The sequence below is a fragment of the Sorex araneus genome, chromosome 1, assembly GCF_027595985.1.
Source record: "Sorex araneus isolate mSorAra2 chromosome 1, mSorAra2.pri, whole genome shotgun sequence".
Classification (NCBI taxonomy): domain Eukaryota; kingdom Metazoa; phylum Chordata; class Mammalia; order Eulipotyphla; family Soricidae; genus Sorex; species Sorex araneus.
This window is the reverse complement of record NC_073302.1, coordinates 82,057,628-82,078,007: the sequence shown is the minus strand read 5'-3', so window position 1 is coordinate 82,078,007 and position 20,380 is coordinate 82,057,628. Positions and strand designations below refer to the sequence as shown.

The 20,380-nt window shown below is 40.0% G+C and overlaps 1 protein-coding gene across 4 annotated transcripts in view; it reads right to left on the bottom strand.

Annotated features, from left to right (window-relative positions):
• The window catches only part of FRMD3 (FERM domain containing 3), a 318,111-nt gene that overhangs the window by 27,964 nt on the left and 269,767 nt on the right, over window positions 1-20,380 (bottom strand). For all 4 annotated transcript variants that reach the window (XM_004612971.2, XM_004612969.2, XM_055139945.1 and 1 more), the window contains one exon: window positions 16,564-16,688. In XM_004612971.2, coding sequence (XP_004613028.2) covers window positions 16,564-16,688 — 125 coding nt within the window. The remainder of the gene's footprint in view (window positions 1-16,563; window positions 16,689-20,380) is intronic.

The following is a 20,380-nucleotide window of genomic DNA, read 5'->3' as shown; positions in this document are numbered from 1 at the left end:
GGATTTCTGCTTCTTAGTAACACAGATGCAGAATTTTAGAGATTAATTAGTGTTGGCTCATTTGCATGGCAGTGGACCTGTGCTTAGATATGCAGAAAATTTGCTGTTTTATGGGGAACTAGATAAATATATAATCTTAACAAGATCGATGCTCTCTTTAAGTCAACAGAACTGGCAGAACTACACAGAAAGCAAGGAAAATACCTGAAGTAAATCAATCACTTTTTATTTTATTTTCATCAAGAGAGTTACTCTTCATTAATTCTCAAGCTTAAAATATCCTTGTTTTAAAAAATTAAGTAGCTAGTTATATACTTTTTATATTTCATGCACCTATAATTTCTATTAACTTAAATTTTTTATGTCACTATTTTAGGGATTCTAAGGAGATTCTTTTACTCTCTTCTGAGAATCTTATATTTTAATTTAGAGACAACCTAGTAAATTCAGCATTTTATGTTATTTCAGACATATCTCTGCTTTGTCCTGCTTTGCCCAGAGGTATAGCGGCCTTTCAAGAAGAAGCAGAGAGAAGCAGTGATTCAGTATCAATGTGAAAACCCACCCAGATACTGCCCAAGGAAAATTTTTCTCATTCAAGGCACAATACTTAAAGAACAATATTGATAGTACAATATTCAGATGCCCTAGAATCCTCTTTCTGGTTAGATCCAACTGTCTGAAGAATCAAGAATGCATTTCTGGGCAGTGACAAGAAGCTAAGGAAAGCAGAGGGTGTGTCAAGAGGAGAACTCATTTCCCACAATGGGATGCCAGAAACACTGATGAAGCGAGCAGAAAGGAAAGTGCAGAGACAGAGTTTCACAATAAGTGGAGTATGCGGGTCTTGAAGTCTACTTCTGTGACAAGCTGCCTGCTACATATCTAAGGTAAGGCAACAAGCTCTCCTCCACTTTCTGGATAACAGGGAACTGTAGGATGGCACTGGGACCCAGGTATGCCTTCAAAATAGAGCTAATAGTTCCCTCATGGTTGCTATGACAAAGAAATAAGATCATGTCTAGAGTGGTTGGTTCCTAGAGAATGAACCAAACTTACTAAATGGCTGTAGAGATCAAATGCTACAGCATGGGCTCTAGGCTTGTTCTAGAAGGCACTATTATTTCTGAGACTGTTTCCATATTTGTAAAATGGGTGGACCAATGATAGTCTGGACCTCCTGTGTTTGTTGTGGGGATTAATACAGTAAACTTTACGTGTTATTTTCAATAAGTGTCTGGGACAAGAATTACTATTAGCAAATTATTTCCAGGGTAAGAATTACTATTAGAAAATTATTTTTTCTTGCCTGTATTCATTTTCAAATAGCCTGGCATTTCCTCTGTCAATTACTGTCTCTAATATTTCACTATTTGTTACTGCTCTCCAAAACAGAAGGAAGCAGTAGTGGTGGATGTTAAGTATTTACTAGGTCAGTCCGTAGCCTTGGGAAAGTTACATGGCTTGTAATGGTATTATTGCTTGTGTACCTGGATGCCTGTTATGTTGACACTTAATATGTAAAACTATTCTATTCTATCTTCACAAATAGCTTGTATTGTACATGGTGGTTTTTATAGCCAAAAAATTTCACAGGTGGATTGATGATGGATTTGAACGTTACAATACCTAAAGAGTATGCACTACCTCCAACTAGAAAGATAATTAAAATTGTTATATACGTCTATGTAAAATAGTTAGACTTTAAATAGCCATCATGAGTCCTTGAGACTATCACATACTTGAAAGATCTTTTACAATGTTCTTTAGTAGTAAAATATAATAAGGTGATAATATATTTTAATAACATGTTTGTAATAAGTTATGTCTGTTCCTGGGTATCTATTAAGGGGAAATAAAAGCAGTCCCCACAACCATAAATAGCAAGGCCATATGCCAAATAATCAATAATCAGTATAATCTATGTTCTTCATTTATAAAGTGAGGTCACAATAGCTGTAAAATAAATATATTTTCTTTTATTTTATTGTAATTTTTATTTATTTTTGGACTGAAGTGATAGCAGAGTGGGTAGGGTGTTTGCCGTGCATGCGGCCAACCTGGGTTGATTCCTCCGTCCCTCTCAAAGAGACCAACAAGCTACCGAGAGTATCCTGCCCACATGGCAGAGCCTGGCAAGCTCCCTTGGTGTATTCTATATGCCAAATATACTAACAAGTCTCACAATGGAGACGTTACTGGTGCCTGCTCTATTTGCATAGAGCAAATCTATGAGCAATGGGACGACAGTGCTACAGACAGTGCTATTATTTATTCTTATTTGAGTCACACCTTCAGTCACACACAATGGTTCTCAGGGGATCTTGTAATGCTAGAATTGAAACCAGGCCTACTGCATGCAAAGCATGTGCTCCACACCATTAAACTACTTCTCTGGCTCTTATCCCTCCCCCTCATTTTTTTGTATTTTCATATTTATTTATTTATTTATTTATTTATTTATTTATTTTTATTAGTAAATCACCGTGGGGTACAGTTACAAACTTATGAAAGTTCATGTTTGTATTTGGTTTACATCCCTCCACCAGTGCCCATTCTCCTCCACCAATGTTCCCAGTATCCCTCCCACTACCCCCACCCCAACCCCCACCATCCCACCCTGCCTCTGTGGAAGGGCATTCACTTTTGTTCTCTCTCCTGTTGGATGTTGTAGTTTGCAATAGAGGTATTGAGTGGCCATCATGTTAGGTCTATAGTCCACTTTTGGTATGCGGCTTTCAACCTGAGTGGGTCCTCCCAACATTCTTTACTAGGTGTTCCCTTTCTGTCTCTGCTGCCTTTCCCTCCAGCATGTGAGGCCAGTTTCTAAGCTGTGGGGCAGCCCTCCTGATTCTAATCTTTACTACTCATGAGTGTTAGTGTCTCATTCTCCTACTTTATATTGCACATGTGAGTGAGATCTTTCTATGCCTGTCTCTTTCTCTCTGACTCATTTCACTCAACATGACACTCTCCATGTTGATCCACTTGTAGGCAAATTTCATGACTTCATCTTTTCTAACAGCTGCATAGTATTCTATTGTATAGATGTACCAAAGTTTCTTTAATCAGTAATCTGTGCTCGGGCACTCTGGTTTTTTCCAGATTTGGGCTATTGCAAATAGTGCTGCAATGAACATAGAAATGCAGATGTCATTTCTACTATACCATTTTGCCTCTCTGGGGTATATTCCCAGGAGTGGTATTGCTGGGTCAAATGGGAGCTCAATTCTAATTTTTTGAGAATTGTCCATGTACTTTTCCAAAAGGGCTAAACCAGTCGGCATTCCCAACAGCAGGGTAGGAGAGTCCCTTTCTCCCCACATCCACGCCAACACCGGTTGTTTTTGTTTTTTGGATGTGGGCCAGTCTCTGTGGTATGAGATGATATCTCATTGTTGTTTTGATCTGCATCTCCCTAATGATTAGTGATGTCGAGCATTTTTTCATGTGCCTCTCAGCCATTCAGATTTCTTCTTTAGGAAAGTTTCTGTTCATTTCATCACCCCATTTTTTGATCGGGTCAGCAGTTTTCTTCTTGTGGAGTTCAACCAGTGCCTGGTATATCCTTGATATCAACCCCTAATCAGATGAGTATTGGGTAAATATCCTTTCCCATTCTGTAGGCTGTCTTTGTACTTTGGTCACAGTTTCTTTTGAGGTACAGAAGCTTCTTAGTTTAGAATAGTCCCATTCATTTATCTCTGTTTTCACTTGCTTGGTCAGTGGTGTGTCTTCTTTGAAGATACCATTGGCTTCAATGTCGTGGAGGGTTTTGCCAATCTTGTCTTCAATGTACCTTATGGATTGTGGTCTGATTTTGAGGTCTTTAATCCATTTTGATCTGACTTTTGTACATGGTGATAGGTGGAGATCTGAGCCCATTTTTTTGCATATAGCTATCCAGTTTTGCCAGCACAATTTGTTAAACATGCTTTCCTTGCTCCACTTCACATTTCTTGCTCCCTTATCAAAGATTAGGTGATCATATATTTGGGGTGGTGAGTCAGGATATTCAACCCTGTTCCATTGGTCTGCAGCTCTGCCTTTGTTCCAATACCATGCTGTTTTAATTACTACCGCTTTGTAGCAGAGTTTGAAGTTGGGGAGGTTGATTCCTCCCATTTCCTTTTTCCCAAGAATGATTTAGCTATCCGTGGGGGCTTATTGCTCCATATGAGTTTCAGGAGCGCTTGTTCCTTTTCTTTGAAGAATGTCAAGGGTATCTTTATAGGGATTGCATTGCATTTGTACAATACCTTGGGGAATATTGCCATTTTGATAATATTAATTCTTCTAATCCATGAGCTGGGGATATCTTTCCATTTCCTCGTGTCCTCTTTTATTTCCTGAAGTAGCATTTTGTAGTTTTCATTATACAAGTCCTTTACCTCCTTAGTTAAATTGATTCTGAGATATTTGATCGTTTGAGGCACAATTGTGAACGGGATTGTTTTTATCATGTCGCTTTCTTCTCTCTCATTATCTGTGTATAGGAAAGCCATAGTTGGGTGTTGATTTTATAGCCTGCAACTTTACTATACAAGTCTATTGTTTCTAAGAGTTTCTTGGTAGAGGTTTTAGGGTTCTCTAAGTATAGTATCATGCCATCTGCAAATAGTGAGAGTTTGATTTCTTCCTTTCCTACCTGAATGCCCTTAATACCTTTTTCTTGCCTAACTGCTATTGCAAGTACTTCCAGTACTATATTGAACAGGAGTGGAGAAAGTGGGCATCTTTGTCTCATCCCTGATCTCAGAGGGAAGGTTCTTAGTTTTCCCCCATTGAGTATGATGCTTGCTGTGGGCTTGTGGTAGATGGCCTTAACTATATTGAGGAAAGCCCCTTCTACACCCATTTTGGCGAGAGTTTTCATCATAAATGGGTGCTGGATCTTGTCAAATGCTTTCTCTATGTGCAGAATGAATTTGCTTTCCATCACTTGTGACTTATTTTTCACTTCCTTCAGGAACTGTTACCATTACAGACAATTTTTCTTGGGAAAGAGGAAATTAAATTGGACTGAATTAGTAGCTGGAATTTGAAGTCCTCTCCATGTTCTTCTAATTCTTTCAGATGATATTAACAAACAAGGCATCTGTGTTTCTCAATGGATAAAGTCAGGATCTTTTGGAACTGTGATTTGTGTTGCTTTTAATAAAGATGCTACAAGTAACAGGACCCAATCCTTCTACCCAATGAACCAGCCAAAGGTGTGTTTGGATTCTAGTTGCATGTTCACAAAGAGAAAAACAAATGGCCAGAAGAGAACTTAAACAAGGTCATATTCTTTCAAGTAGGGAAACATTCATTTATATTCACTTTTAGATTATCTGCTATTAATTTTCAAATTTTTGATAGAAAATTACACTACATCAAAAGAAAGGGTGAAGATTTGACGCTGTTTGGATAGTGCATTGTGGCACATGCTTACTGCATTGTTAACTATATTTTATAAGACTTCTATACCTTGGTCACCAAAGATACCGATGAATGATCCACTGCACATAGTTGAGAACAATAGCAATCTGGGGATAGAATCATTAGAGAACAGATTGAATAAAAAGGAAATTTAGAAATCACCTCTCCTGGTTTTTTTACAAAATAAGAAATCAGATACTGAGAATACTGGTGCCCAAGCTGACAAAGAAGTGAATAGATGAATGAATGGACCCCAGCCTTGCAGCGTTTCTTTCCTATACTCTCACTACCACTAGGAAACCCTACTAATGTGTCATGTCCACCTAGAATGTGGAGTCCAGAACTCACATAAATTGTGACCTGGGGTCACCAGGATGCACTTTAGCAAGAGTGACACAGCATCCACCAGACGTTGTTGCAGATCCTAACTTTTTGCGTGACTCAGTCTGGTTTCACAGCTTGAGACATTGGAAGCATGTAAAATGGCATGTCCCCACTGTAACTAGAGAAGCTAGCTCTCATATCTATTTTAGGAATCTGGAGTTTTGGCATGAACAGGGATTTCACAGTTTCAAAAACACACCTCACCTTTTCAGCTTAGTATATTCATCATAAAGCTGTATCCAAACCACTTTAGGAGGAAAAGGTCTGCCCAGATTCACCTAACCCAAAGGCATATTGATTTACAAACAAGATAAACATAGAGCTGTTCTCATGCAGTATGGCCATCATGAAGTCTACACTGCAATGGCTTCATATGGAAGAAGAGGACAGAGGTATACTACCAATAAAGCCTGAATAGCTGATGCCCCCAAGTTGGTGACTATATGCACCCATCACCCATAGATTCCAGTTTGGAAGTGATGGTCCTACAGCCACCAACTCACTATCAGCCATGCTGAGCAAGACTCTATACGCCTCTGGAGATAGATCTGAAGCTGCACCACTGGGGTTACCCTCCACACCCAGCCATGTGGCCACTGGCAAAAACCTCATTCCTAAACTCTCTGGCTACGAGCCGGCCAGCCTGGGCCTCTCAAGGAATGCAGCTAACACAGCAGCCTGATGCTACCTCCCACAGACCACACTCTTGTTTCTAGTCTGTGAAATTCTGCCTCCATTTAAGCCTGGGTATTAGAATATTTCCTAACAGGACCAACCCACTGACAAAAACTCCAGAAAACAGAACCACACAGTGACCATGGGAGATACCAGACACTCAGAACATTATGGCTTCTGCTTTCAGATGACGGTGGCTTTCCCTTTCCTGCTCCTGCAGGTTCTTAGGGAGGTGGCAGGAGGGTCTCCTTGTCTCGTGCCAGGCGAATGTTTTGCCCACCATGGACTAGGCTGGAGGCCCCGGCTGCTCTGTCTCTAACCCTCCCCCGGCTCAAATGCCAGCCTGCAAGGACCATGATCAAATCACTTCCTGGGACACTTGACCGAGTGTATTCCTTTCTACCCAAATCTTTTACAGCAATTAATTATTCTTCAGTGAAGCAGCAAAGTGCCAGTCTGAGCAGGAGGGCTGATTTGGGGAGTTCCACATGGAATTATTCGAGCAAATGAGTAATTAGAAAGAGGCCCAGTGTGAGCCAGTTCTTACTTAAGGAATTCCACTTTTGAATCATGGTTCCCTGAGGTGAGTCAGTCTTTTGGGGGGAGGCGGGTGTTGGTTTCCTCAGCAAGCCCAGCTCTAAGGGGACTCAACAGCACACTCGGGCAGCAGCCTTCCCGCCACAGAGTCCCCGCTGAGATGACACTATCCTCGGGGTTCCAGGTCTCTCACACTCACTAGGTTCTCACACGCTAAGACAGAAAACCAAAGGCTCAGCATGCCCTGAGGACACAGGTCTGTGCTCACCCAGTCACTTCCCATCATGCTTTTGATGGCACTGAAAATGAAACTGGACTTCTTCAGGTGCTGGTTGGCTGAGAAAGAGAAGAGCCTTTTAGATGTGACTGATGTTTTCTATGACAGCATCATAGGAACCTGGAAAACAGGACTGCATCCCAGCCCCAGTGCTTACTTGATGTGCCTTTGGACAAACGAAGGTTTCCTCTCCCTCGGTTGTCTCACTGGTAGTAAAGTGTCCTTTAAGTTGTAACCATTAACTCTCATATCAGGAGAAATGCAGTCAGTTCAACTGTGGGTCACAGTTTACCAAGCCCTCAGCTAGAACATTCTCACCATTCCTTCCAAGTCTCAAATACTATGAAGAACATACCTGTCCCCTAGATCCTGTTCTCACTGTAAAATATTCCATGCCATAAGACTAGATTTTCTTTGAGCAAAAGAATCAAAAAGGAGTGCAGGGATGTGGGCTGGAGTGAAAAAAGAGAGAAAGAGGGAGAGAGAGAGAGAGAGAGAAATATCAGGCTTCACATGTGAGGCACTAGGTTCAATCCCTGGTACCATAAAAATGTAATAATTATGGTGATAATGATGGTAATGGTGCTGAACTCTGTTCTGCAGGGTTGACCTTTGGCTCCTGCAGTGGCAGGTTGGGTTGCACTCTGCCTGTCAGTGGGAGAGATGAAGGATGCCCCAACCTGCGCAATGCTAAAATGAGGTTTAGAACAAGGCTTTCTAAGGTAACTTCTAATTCAGGTTATTAATCCATGTTTTCCTGCACTTGGTTGAATACGTTCCCAATTCATTGATCAATAGTTCAATTTATGATATATTTTCAGCCCTAGTGCTTTCAATATTAATCAAAGCAGGGTTTTTTTTAGAATTATTCACACAGATTGATATCCATGGCATTGACATGCACAGGCCATAGGTTATCACATTAATGTTGATTGTCTCTTAAAAGTAGGAATCTGAGAACTGATTTTTTCCCTTATTAATACTTTCTTGTACTTTCCAAAAGATAAAAAAAAATTATAATTAGAAAATAAACAATGTTCTGACACTGGTCCCTTCGCCAATGTACCTTTCCCATGACCAATGTTCCCAGTTTCCCTTCCACCCCATGCCTGCCTCTATGGGTCGACACTTCTCTCTCTTTCTCTCCTTTTAGGCACTGTGGTATGCAATACTATTGCTGAAAGGGTATCATGCATATTACTTTACCACTTTTCAGCACTGTTTTTGTTCATTGTGATCATTTCGATTGTTATATTATTCTATTATTTACATTACCATTGTAATCGAATCCCCTTGACTCCTCTATTTCTTCTTTCCCCCTCAGTTCTTTCCTTCTGTCTTTCTCTTCCTTTGGCCTCAGAGTACAGGAAAGGGAAGAATATATGTGTGTATTTTTTTTGTAGGGAATAACTAAAGCTTTTTAGATTGAAGAATTTTGATTGCGTTAGATTGAAGAAAGTGAAGACTAAACAAGATTCAGAGACGATTAACTTTGAGCAATTAGATAAATTCTGATGCCACTTATTGAGATAAGACTGGGAGAAAATAGATTTAAGATACATATCTGAGCCACAATCCTAGCTGCCAGAGTCCTCAAGTTTCAAACTCTCTAGAATTTTCACTGCATTTCCAGTGATGACTGTGTGAGGGCTAAACTGATGCCAGAATAAGCTGCAGCTAAAATTAAGTCTCAACTGGGCCTCAGTTTCTCTTTCTCTGAGGCAGGACTTGCAGTTTCTGGTAAACTCCTAATTGAGTTTAATTAATCTGGTAAACACCTAGATAAGAAACTGGGCAGTTGGATCTGGCCAATCGTGAGGGGTTACTGCACCCTTTGTGGAAAGAACCCCAAACTGTGACTGGCACCTGCCATCTAATTGCTGACCACTGATGTAATAAGGCCAAATGCTAAAAATAGACCAGTATATAGCACAGTGGGTAGGGCGTTTGCCTTGCACGTGGCTGATCTGGGTTCAATTCCTCTGTCCCTCTCAGAGAGCTAGGCAAGCTACAGAGAGTATCCCACCTGCATGGCAGAGCTTGATAAGCTCCCCGTGGCGTATTCAATATGCCCAAAACAGTAACAACAAGCCTCACAATGAAGACATTACTGGTGCCCGCTCGAGCAATCAATGAGCAAAGGGATGACAGTGACAGTGATACAGTGATTATTTTCATAGTGGCCCTTTCTCTGTCCTAACTGCACTCTCTCTCCCACTTTGTGAAAAGCTTCCTACTGTGGACAAATCCACCTGGCCCTCATTTGGGCATGACTGAGATCATTTTATGTCTGTCCCTCTCCCTGTCTTACTTCACTCAGCATGATCTTCTCCTTATCCATCCATGTATAAGCAAATGTCATGACTTCGTCTACCCTAACAATTGCATAGTATTCTATTGTGTAAATAGTTTCTTTATCCAGTTGTGTGTTCTCTAGTACCAGGATTGTTTCCAGATTCTGGCTATTGTCAATAGTGCTGCAATGAACATAGGAGTGCACATGGCTTTTCTGCATTGTGTTTTTGGGCCCCCAGGGTTTATTCCCAGGAGCAGTATTGCTGGGTCACATGGAAGTGCCATTTATAGTTTTATTAGGAATGTTCATATTGTTTCCCAGAAAGGCTGAACCAATAGACATTCCCACCAGCAGTGAATGAGAGTACCTTCCTCTCCACATCCACTCCAGCACCAGTTCTTTTTGATATGCCCCAGTACTATGAAAATTTTTAATAAAACAGAAAGAATTAAATTGAAACCCCCATTCCTTCCTGCACATATCCATGACACTTAAAAGGACTTTGCTAGAGGGTCACTTAGGAGAATTAGTTTAGCACTCTCCTTGATTTTTGTCTATTCTTTGATTCTAGGTCATGTGCAAATACATCTTTAAATCACCCTTAATCCAATCACAAGATCAGGCTTAAACAGTCTTTTGTAGAAATTTTTATGTCTTCACTACATTTTTGTTTCACTAACAGTTATGAAACATTTTAAAATTTTATTTTGTTTCATTTACCAAGTGGAAAAAAATAAAGGTTTTTCCTTCCTACTTAGTTACTGTATCCAACATTATCCTATTGGTAAGCAAGAATAATCTTCACTGGGTATCAGTATTGCTATATACCAAGTGGTTAATTTCATCCCCATCTTCATCATAACACACTATTTTTTCATAATGAAATTTACATACCACAAATAAAGCAAAGTCTTTTGGGAGCTAGACTTTGGAGACCTTCTTCCATTTTGCATATAATATTATTCAGTTTAATAACTCTTTAAAGATGTCATTATCACAGAGAAAATTTTCCACTCACATATTTTCTCTTCTGAAATATTTAAAAAAAGTGACACTTTTCAAATGATTTGCCATTCTCATCTAGAGTTTTCCAAAACTCAGATCTTGAAGAGAGCAACTTTAAGATAAGACTGAAAACTTCCCTGTGGCCTAGCAGGACCTGGGAACTGATTCTGTTTTCCTCTCTCTGGGCACAGCCACACTCAGAGATAATCCTCCAGCTGCCTCTCGGCTAATGGGGCTCACACATTCTCCTCAGATGCCCCTGGGGAAATCTGAGCAGTAATGCTTTGCTCTGTTGTCTTTAGAGAAACATGAAATTCTAGGATAAAACAGAAAGAGCATGTCAAATAAGTATTCCTGTTCCTAGAGAATCGTGCATTCTGGTGTTTAGAAATTTTGAATTAGACAACACTTTTAACAAGCCCCATGCTGCCAAATTGAATGTATTTACAAATTTTTAGCTTTGTATATTTAGCTTTGTAAGAAGAGTGATTTGAAGCTCCACCAGGAAAAAAATAAAAACTGAACCATTATGGAGAAAAGTGACATCAAAGGGGAGCGGTGATATCTGAGTCTCCTCCCTGCCACAGTGTCAGCTCAGTGAAGCACTGCACACGGAGTGACTCCACTTGTAACTGAAGTCATTTTTGCCACTGATTCCTGTGTGATTCTCACGAGTCATTTAAACCTTTCTATGTCTCACTTTTTGTTTTCTTTTGGCCACAACTGTCAATACTCAGGGTCGAGTCTTGAGTCTGTACTCGCCACTGACTTGTGGCATTGCTCAAGGAAAATATGTGGTATCAGGGATAAAGCCAGGTCCAGCCTATGCAAGGCAAAAGCTTTGCCACCTATACTAGCTCTCCAACTGTGTCAATCGTCTCCTATTAAGAGATACTGAATTTAAAATCTCAAACGTTGCCTAAAATCTGGAAAATGAGGCAGAATTTGAATAAAAGGAGTCCCTGGGCTTGTTATCTGCCAGGTTATCAATGCCCTTGCTTCCATAACTCTTCTGCTTCCGAGTCAGAAACCACATCCTTCTCCCTGGACCCCACTGCCTCAGTCCAGCTGTCACTGCTCTATCTTCTAGGTGATCGCAATGCTCTCTTCTTTTGGCCTCTGTATCTCCACCCCAGTGATCCACAACAGGGCTCTGTTTTGTTCTTTAGGGCATATCTGGCTCTACCAGGAGATATTTGGGTTGTCAAAATTGGTGAAGAACTACTGGGATCTACTGAGAAAGGGAAGCTGCTAAGCGTCTTGTAATATCCAACAAAGAATTGTCTACCTTACCCGAATTTTTCACAGAAGACATAAAGATGGCCAACAGTCATATGAAAACATGTTCATCATCTCCTTTTAGGAAAATGAAAGTGTAATAAGACATCACTTCACACCTCAGAGAATGGTTAGTATCAAAAAGACAAGAAGTACTAAAGAAGATGTGGAAAGAACAAAACCCTTGTACACTGTTACTATGACTGCAAATTGGTGCAGTCATTAAGGAAAATAGGGTTGAGGTTATAAAAAAATCAAAAATAGGAATTCCTGCATTTCTATGCCAAGGATTTACCATTGTTCAACACTGCCTATTTTATTAATTTGACGCTATATTCCATGGATGACTGAGAGCTATAACAAATCTGCACATACAACTAAGTGTGGTCTACAGGCTGTACCCTTTGTATTTGTCACAGCTGCTAGAGGGAATGAATCCCATCCACTGTTTTTCAGTCTGGTTCTTGCACAGACAAAAAGCATAAAAATTTATTAAAAGTCAGGAATTGAAACAACAATTAATCACCCTCTATGCATCCAGAAAGAAAACATAAAGGCATTTGTGCAAGAAAAAAGTTTTCTGTCTCTCTTCTGTTCATACCTCCAAGAATTATAAATCCATAGCATCTCTGTTTAAATTACAATTGTTGACACTTAAATACAAAATACATGGAGCAGAATTTAACCTGAAAATAGTGACTGAGATCTAATGGTATCAAGCACACCAGAGCCAGGTATGCTGCAGTACTGGAGCCAGTTTCTCTCTTTCTCTAGATTAGGAAGGTCACTCCACATACTGGACACTTAACAATATTTTCAGTTTTGCTTCTCCTCTTTTTATGTCGATTTTATTTTGATACTGTTGACTTGTGTGAGCTTCAAAATGCTATCTCCTAGGAAAAAAATTACTCAACACTTAATAAGCTATTTTGGACAATTTTGTTCATTAGTTTTGGGGCCATATCCAGCCGCGCTCAGGTTCCCTTATTTGCTCTTGGTTCCTTCTTTGGATTGCTCCCAACTGTGCCTTACGGGACCAGGTGTTACAGACAATGAACTCAAACCCCTCTCATACTAAATATGTCTTCCAGCAATTGACATATCTCCTTGACCCTTACATCTGACTTTTTTTTTTTGGCTTTTGGGTCACACCCAGCGATGCTCAGGGGTTACTCCTGGCTTTGCACTCAGGAATTACTCCTGGTGGTGCTTGGGGGACCATATGGGATGCCGGGGGGGGGGATCGAACCCGGGTCATCCATGTGCAAGGCAAATGCCCTACCCGCTATTGCTTCAGCCCACTATATCTGACTTTTTAAGAGTAAGAACTAATATGTGAACTTTACAGCTACTGAAATAATTTAAGATTTTTAAAGACAATTGAAAAAATTGAAAACGTGGCTTATAGATTTCTATCATGCATAATCAAAATTATTATTATTATCATCACAAATATTGGGGGCTATTCCCAGTTGTTTAACGTTATCCTCCTAGTGCATTGCTTGGGGGTCACTTTTCACAGTGTTCAGGGAACCAGGAGGAGCTCGGACTGAACCCAGGCTCCTACATTCAAAGCAGGCACACTCTCAAAATAAGCTCTTTGAGCTGTCTCTGTGACCCCTGGAAAAATTTTTTGTTTTGTTTTTGGGGCCACAACTGGTGGTGCTAAGGGTTTACTCTTGGCTCTGCATGCAGGGATCACTTTTGTAGGCTTGGGGGACCATTGGGATTCTGGGGCTCAAACCCAAGTTAGCCATATGCAAGGCAAGCATCTTACTTTCTGTACTATTGTCCTAGGTCCTGAAAATTATTTTTATTGCAATTAATCATAATGTATTATCTCCTGTCCACACAATTGCTAGAAACACAGTCACTATTTAGCAATGGAACTGCACTATGAGAAATGAAGCCAAATGGAAGATTCTAGTCAAATGGGATGAAGGAGTCAGGTGATAGCTTTTCCAGGTACTTTACTTCCTTCAGGTAGAGGTGTCTGTGAGGGATTTCTCTTAAGGCAGATGTGGTCTGGTTTACATATTATTCATAGAAACAGTTCAACCAAATTGTTCTTTTGATCATCATTACCATGTAACCTTCCATTTTTTCAGAGAAGGCACATTCACAATTCCAAACCCTAGTTGTCTTTTTCTTTCCTATTACTTATCAGAAACAGCCTCTATCCAAGCTTGTGTCAACAATCAGCTCCAGAAAAAGTAATTTCCACTCAAACAAATATTCCAGGCACATGGGAAGCTCAGAAAACAATTGGTGATAAGAACTGAAAGGTGCTTTCATTTCACTTGAAAAACATGAAACAACAAAGACTAGTACTGAAAAATACAGACAAGCATTTGGCACATAAAACACAAGTAACAAGATAAAAAAGAATCAAGTAGGAGCACATTGAACTAATTGAAGAGCTTCTGTACAGCAAAGGGAGCTATCACACAGTGAAAAGACATCTTATGGGATGGGAAAAAATAACTGCAAATCATATAAATGCTAAGGAGAAATGACCATATAAAGAATTTATATAACTCAAGAGCAGAAAGCTAAATAGTTCAATTTAAAAATGAACAAAGGACCTGAACAGATCTTTTAAATAAACCGTATGTCCAAAATCCATGTACATGGAAAGATAATTTGCAGTACCAATTATTAAGGAAGTTCAAATTATACGAACAATAAGACATCATCTTATACCTAATAGAATGGCCACCATCAAAAACAAGTGATTAAAAAATGTGAGCAAGGATGAGGAGGACAAGTCAGCCTGTGCATTGTTGGTGGGATTGTGAACTGGTACAGTAACTATGGAAACCAGGATGGAGAATTCTCAAAAATTAAAAATAGAACTATCATATGAGCTTGCAAGTCCACATCTGAAAATACATCCAAAGGAAACAAAAACACTCTCCTTAGATGCTATTTCTACCTCTGCATTTGTTGAAGCATTGTTTACAATAGCCAAGACATAGATCTAACCTATACAGGCAATGAGTTATAAGTTATAAGTTATGTATATTTATACATATTTGTATACATATTATTCAACCATTAATAAAACACAAGGAAGTCCAACCATTTGTAAAAACATGAATGGAACTTTAAGGTATTATGTTTAGTCAGATAAGTCAAGAAAGAGAAAGACAACAGTTGTATGATTGCACAGATACACATACAAACAATAACTTTCCACAAACAATAACTTTAGAAAGAAACAAAGATCAGATTTTTGGGGAGGAAGAGCTGGTGGAGCATGTCACTTACAATGACAAGATAAATCAGTATTAGAAAACTAAGGCGTATAACATGACTGTAGCTAACACATTGGGATTAACCAAGAAGTTATGTGGTGAGTAAATCACTAAGATTCTTATAGTTTCTATTCTCCTTCTTTCCTTTTTTAAATTTAATACCCAAGTGGGTACAGTGAATACATATTTAAAATTATAATTCTTTCTCAATAAAACGGGGAAAATATTTTTTAAAGTCTACTGAAAAAAGGGGAAATACTGACAAGTAACATAAACCCAGATATTACTTGAGTTATGAAAATCAATTTAGCATATCAAAGAGCTGGCTGATAATAGACAATCCTCATTACCAATCGTCTTGTGCTCACTTGGGGATAAAAGTGTTTTCTGAGATGCATCATTTATCTGTTGCATACTTTTCTCCAGTCCATATAATTTTTATATCAGTTGTTCTGTTATACTTCTAATCCTTAAAACACACTATCCCAAGCAGAGCTCAGGAGGTCTGGGGCCCCACCAGCAATTTTGGCCAACCAGGTCAGCAGATCCATGCAAGGGTCCAAGGCTGTGATGCTGCCCAGGGCTTGCAATGAGGGGGGACACCCAGGCCCAAGGGAATGCTGGGAATGCGGAGTCATCCCCTGCAATGCTGGAGAAGAGGGGTTGCAATGACTGGAGCTGGGAATTAAACCTAGGATGCACTCTAAACTCTCCCAGCTCCTAAAAAATTTTAATGCAACAGTATGAATTAGCAACTGCCAGGATATTTGCTAAAACTCCCAAGGATATTTGCTTCCTAAGTCATATTCCTATTTGGGCCGAAATGTTCTTGAAAATCCTGGCTGTGAAGCTACAGGTGCAGCTGGTTTTTGGGGAATAGAGTAACTTGCCCAGTATTCATATTTTAAGTTATGAGATTAAAACCCATAAAGCCAAGGAAAAGTAAACTCTACAGCGAGAAAAAAGTTAAGAAAGCAGGCTATATCTGTTTTCAGAAGTCTCGTGACTTTATTTTGTAAGACTTTAAAAAAGCTTACTTTGAAATTAAAGAGGATGAGATTTGCATGATGATGAAAATATACCTGGGCTGAGTTGTTTAACATGCTGGCATTAGCCACATGTGCAATTAAGCTCTGGAAAATCTAGTTACTGTAACTAAGGAACTGAACTTTTAATTTTAACAAATTTAACATCATTAAATTTAACATCATTATGAGTAGCTACTCAGATCCAGAAGCTCCCATATTGGCCTTCTAACACCTTTACTACTGGAACATGCGATTTTAGAAATCCTCTATCAGTAAACTCTTTCCAATTTAATTCCCAAATTAAAGACAGATTTCAGCTGTAAATAGTTTATTTACTCAAAACAAATCTGATCCCCAGCCTACCCTCTACTCAAGATGAGCATCAATGGATGGAAACGGACTCACCCTCTCTCAGAGAAACGTCCTCTTCCTGCTCCTTGGGAGAAGGCAGCAGTGGCTGCAGAGGCTCCATGTTAATGATGAGCTGCTTATTCAAGGAATGGGAACTGCGGCTTTGAGTCATGCTGGCTCTGGAAACAGACACAGGACAGGAAGAATTAGTTTCCATCCTGACTTGGCTGCCTGAGCTAGGAATTGCCTTTAGGCACACAACAAATCCAGTAGTAGTAACCATAACACAATACTCAAGACACACAGTCTTGTGTGTTGTTTTGAGGCCACACCTGACAGTGCTCAGGGGGTCATGTGAGGTCCTGGGGATTGAACCCAAGTTGGCCACATGCAGGCAAATGTGTTTTTCTTTTTTAAAATTTTATTGAATCGCCATGAGATAGTTACAAGTTTCCTTGTTTGGGTTACAATCACACAATGATCAAACACCCATCCCTCCACCAGTGCAAATTTCCCTACACCAATACCCGCAGTATATCCCCCTTTCCCACCTTACCCCTGCCTTCATGGCAGACAATATTCCCCATGCTCTCTCTCTACTTTGGAGCACTATGACTTGTAACACAGACACGGAGAGGTCATCATGTTTTGTCCATTAGTACTTTTGGCATGCATCTCCCATCCCAACTGATTCCTCCAGCCATCATTATTTTTTTTAATTTTTTTTTAATAATTTATTTATTTTTAATTAGAGAATCACCGTGAGGGTACAGTTACAGATTTATACACTTTTGTGCTTATACTTCCCTCATACAAAGTTCGGGAACCCATTCCTTCACCAGTGCCCATTCTCCACCACCCGTAAACCCAGCGTCCCTCCCACCCTCCCCAATCCCATCTCCCCCCCAACCCACCCTGCCACTGTGGCAGGGCATTCCCTTCTATTTTCTCTCTCTAATTAGCTGTTGTGGTTTGCAATAAAGGTGTTGAGTGGCCGCTGTGCTCAGTCTCTAGCCCTCATTCAGCCCGCAACTCCCTTCCCCCACATGGCCTTCGACTACAATGTAGTTGGTGATCGCTTCTCTGAGTTGCCCTTTCCCCGGAACGTGAGGCCAGCCTCGAAGCCATGGGGTCAACCTCCTGGTACTTATTTCTACAGTTCTTGGGTATTAGTCTCCCACTCTGATATTCTATATACCATAGATGAGTGCAGTCTTTCTATGTCTGTCTCTCTCTTTCTGACTCATTTCACTCAGCATGAAACTTTTCATGCCCATCCACTTAACTACAAAATTCTTGACTTCCTTTTTTCTAACAGCTGCATAGTATTCCATTGTATAGATGTACCAAAGTTTTCTCAACCAGTCATCCGTTTTGGGGCATTCGGGTTTTTTCCAGATTCTGGCTATTGTAAACAGTGCTGCAATGAAAATACATGTGCAGATGTTGTTTCGATTGTACTTTTTTGCCTCTCTGGGATATATTCCCAGCAGTGGTATTGCTGGGTCAAATGGGAATTCAATAACAAACGTCCAAGGATAGCTAAAACAATTCTTGGGAAAAAGATGATGGGAGGCATCACCCTCCCCAACCTCAATCTTTACTACAAAGCAGTAACAATTAAAACAGCATGGTACTGGAACAAAGGCAGAGCCGTAGACCAATGGAACAGGGTGGAATATCCCTACACACAACCCCAAAGGTATGATCATCTAATCTTTGATAAGGGAGCAAGAGATGTGAAGTGGAGCAAAGAAAGCCTCTTTAACAAATGGTGCTGGCACAACTGGACAACCACATGCAAAAAAATGGGTTTAGACCTTGACCTGACACCATGCACAAAAGTCAGATCAAAATGGATTAAAGACCTCAACATTAGACCACAAACCATAAGGTACATTGAAGACAAGGTCGGCAAAACCCTCCACGATATTGAAGATAAAGGTATCTTCAAAGGTGACACGGAACTAAGCAATCTAGTAAAAACAGAGATCAACAAATGGGACTACATTAAACTAAAAAGCTTCTGCACCGCAAGAGATACAGTGACCAGAATACAAAGACTATCCACAGAATGGGAAAGGATATTTACACAATACCCATCAGATAAGGGGTTGATATCAATGGTATATAAAGCACTGGTTGAACTCTACAAGAAGAAAACATCCAACCCCATCAAAAAATGGGGCGAAGAAATGAACAGAAACTTTACCAAGGAAGAAATACGAATGGCCAAAAGGCACATGAAAAAGGGCTCTGCATCACTAATCATCAGAGAGATGCAGATCAAAACAACCATGAGATACCACCTCACACCACAGAGATTAGCACACATCCAAAAGAACAAAAGCAACCGCTGTTGGAGAGGATGTGGGGAGAAAGGGACCCTTCTTCACTGCTGGTGGGAATGCCGACTGGTTCAGCCCTTCTGGAAAACAATTTGGACGATTCTCAAAAAAATTTTTTTTAATTTTTAAAATTTTATTGAATCACCTTGAGAAAGTTACAAGCTTTCATGTTTGGGTTACAATCTCACAATGATCAAACACCCATCCCTCCACCAGTGCACATTTCCCACCACCAATATTCCGGGTATACCCCCCCTTCCCACCCTCCCCTTGCCTCCATGGCAGATAATATTCCCCATACTCTCTCTACTTTTGGGCATTATAGCTTGCAATACAGACATGGAGAGGTCACCATGTTTGGTCTATTACCTACTTTCAGCATGGTATCTCCCATCCCAACTGGTTCCTCCAGCTATCATTTTCTTAGTGATCCCTTCTCTATTCCATCTGCTTCTCCCCTGTGCTCATGAAGCAGTTTTCCAGCTATGGGGCAATCCTCCTGTCCTTTGTATCTGCTGTCTTAGGTGTCAGCCTCATGTGATGTTATTCTATACTCCACAAATAAGTGCAGTCCTTCTATGTCTGTCCCTCTCTTTCTGACTCATTTCACTTAGCATGATACTATCCATGTTTATCCATTTATAAGCAAATTTCACGACTTCATCTCTCCTAACAGCTGCATAGTATTCCATTGTGTAAATGTACCAAAGGTTCTTTAACCAGTCATATGTTCTAGGGCACTTGAGTTGTTTCCAGATTGTGGCTATTGTGAACAGTGCTGCAATGAACATATAGGTACAAATGTCATTTCTACTGTACTTTTTTGTATCCTTGGGATATATTCCCAGAAGTGGTATTGCAGGGTCATGTGGGAGTTTAATTTCTAGTTTTAGAAGGACTGTCCATATTGTTTTCCAGAAAGGCTGGACCAGTCAGCATTCCCACCAACAGTGAAAGAGCATCCCTTTTTTGCCACATCCACACCAGCACTGGTTACTTTTGTTCTTTTGAATGTGTGCCAATCTCTGTGGTGTGAGATATCTCATTGTTGTTCTGATTTGCATCTCCCTGATGACTAGCGATGTGGAGCATTTTTTCATGTGACTTTTGGGCCATATGTATTTCTTTTTTGAGGAAATTTCTGTTTATTTCTTCTCCCCATTTTTGATGGGGTTGGAGGTTTTCTTCTTGTACAATTCTACTAGTGCTTTGTATATCTTGGATATTAATCCCTTATCAGATGGACATTGGGTAAATATTGTTTCCTATTCTGTGGGCTCTTTCTATATTTTGGTCACTGTTTCTTTTGAAGTGCAGAAGCTTCTTAGTTTGATGTAGTCCCATTTGTTTATTTTGCTTCCACTTGCATAGTCAGTGCTATTTCATCCTTAAAAATGCTTTAAGCTTCAATGTCATGGAGAGTTCTGCCCACATTTTCCTCTATGTACCTTATAGATTCTTGTCTGATATTTAGGTCTTTAGTCCACTTTGATCTGACATTTGTGCCTGGCATTAGACAGAGG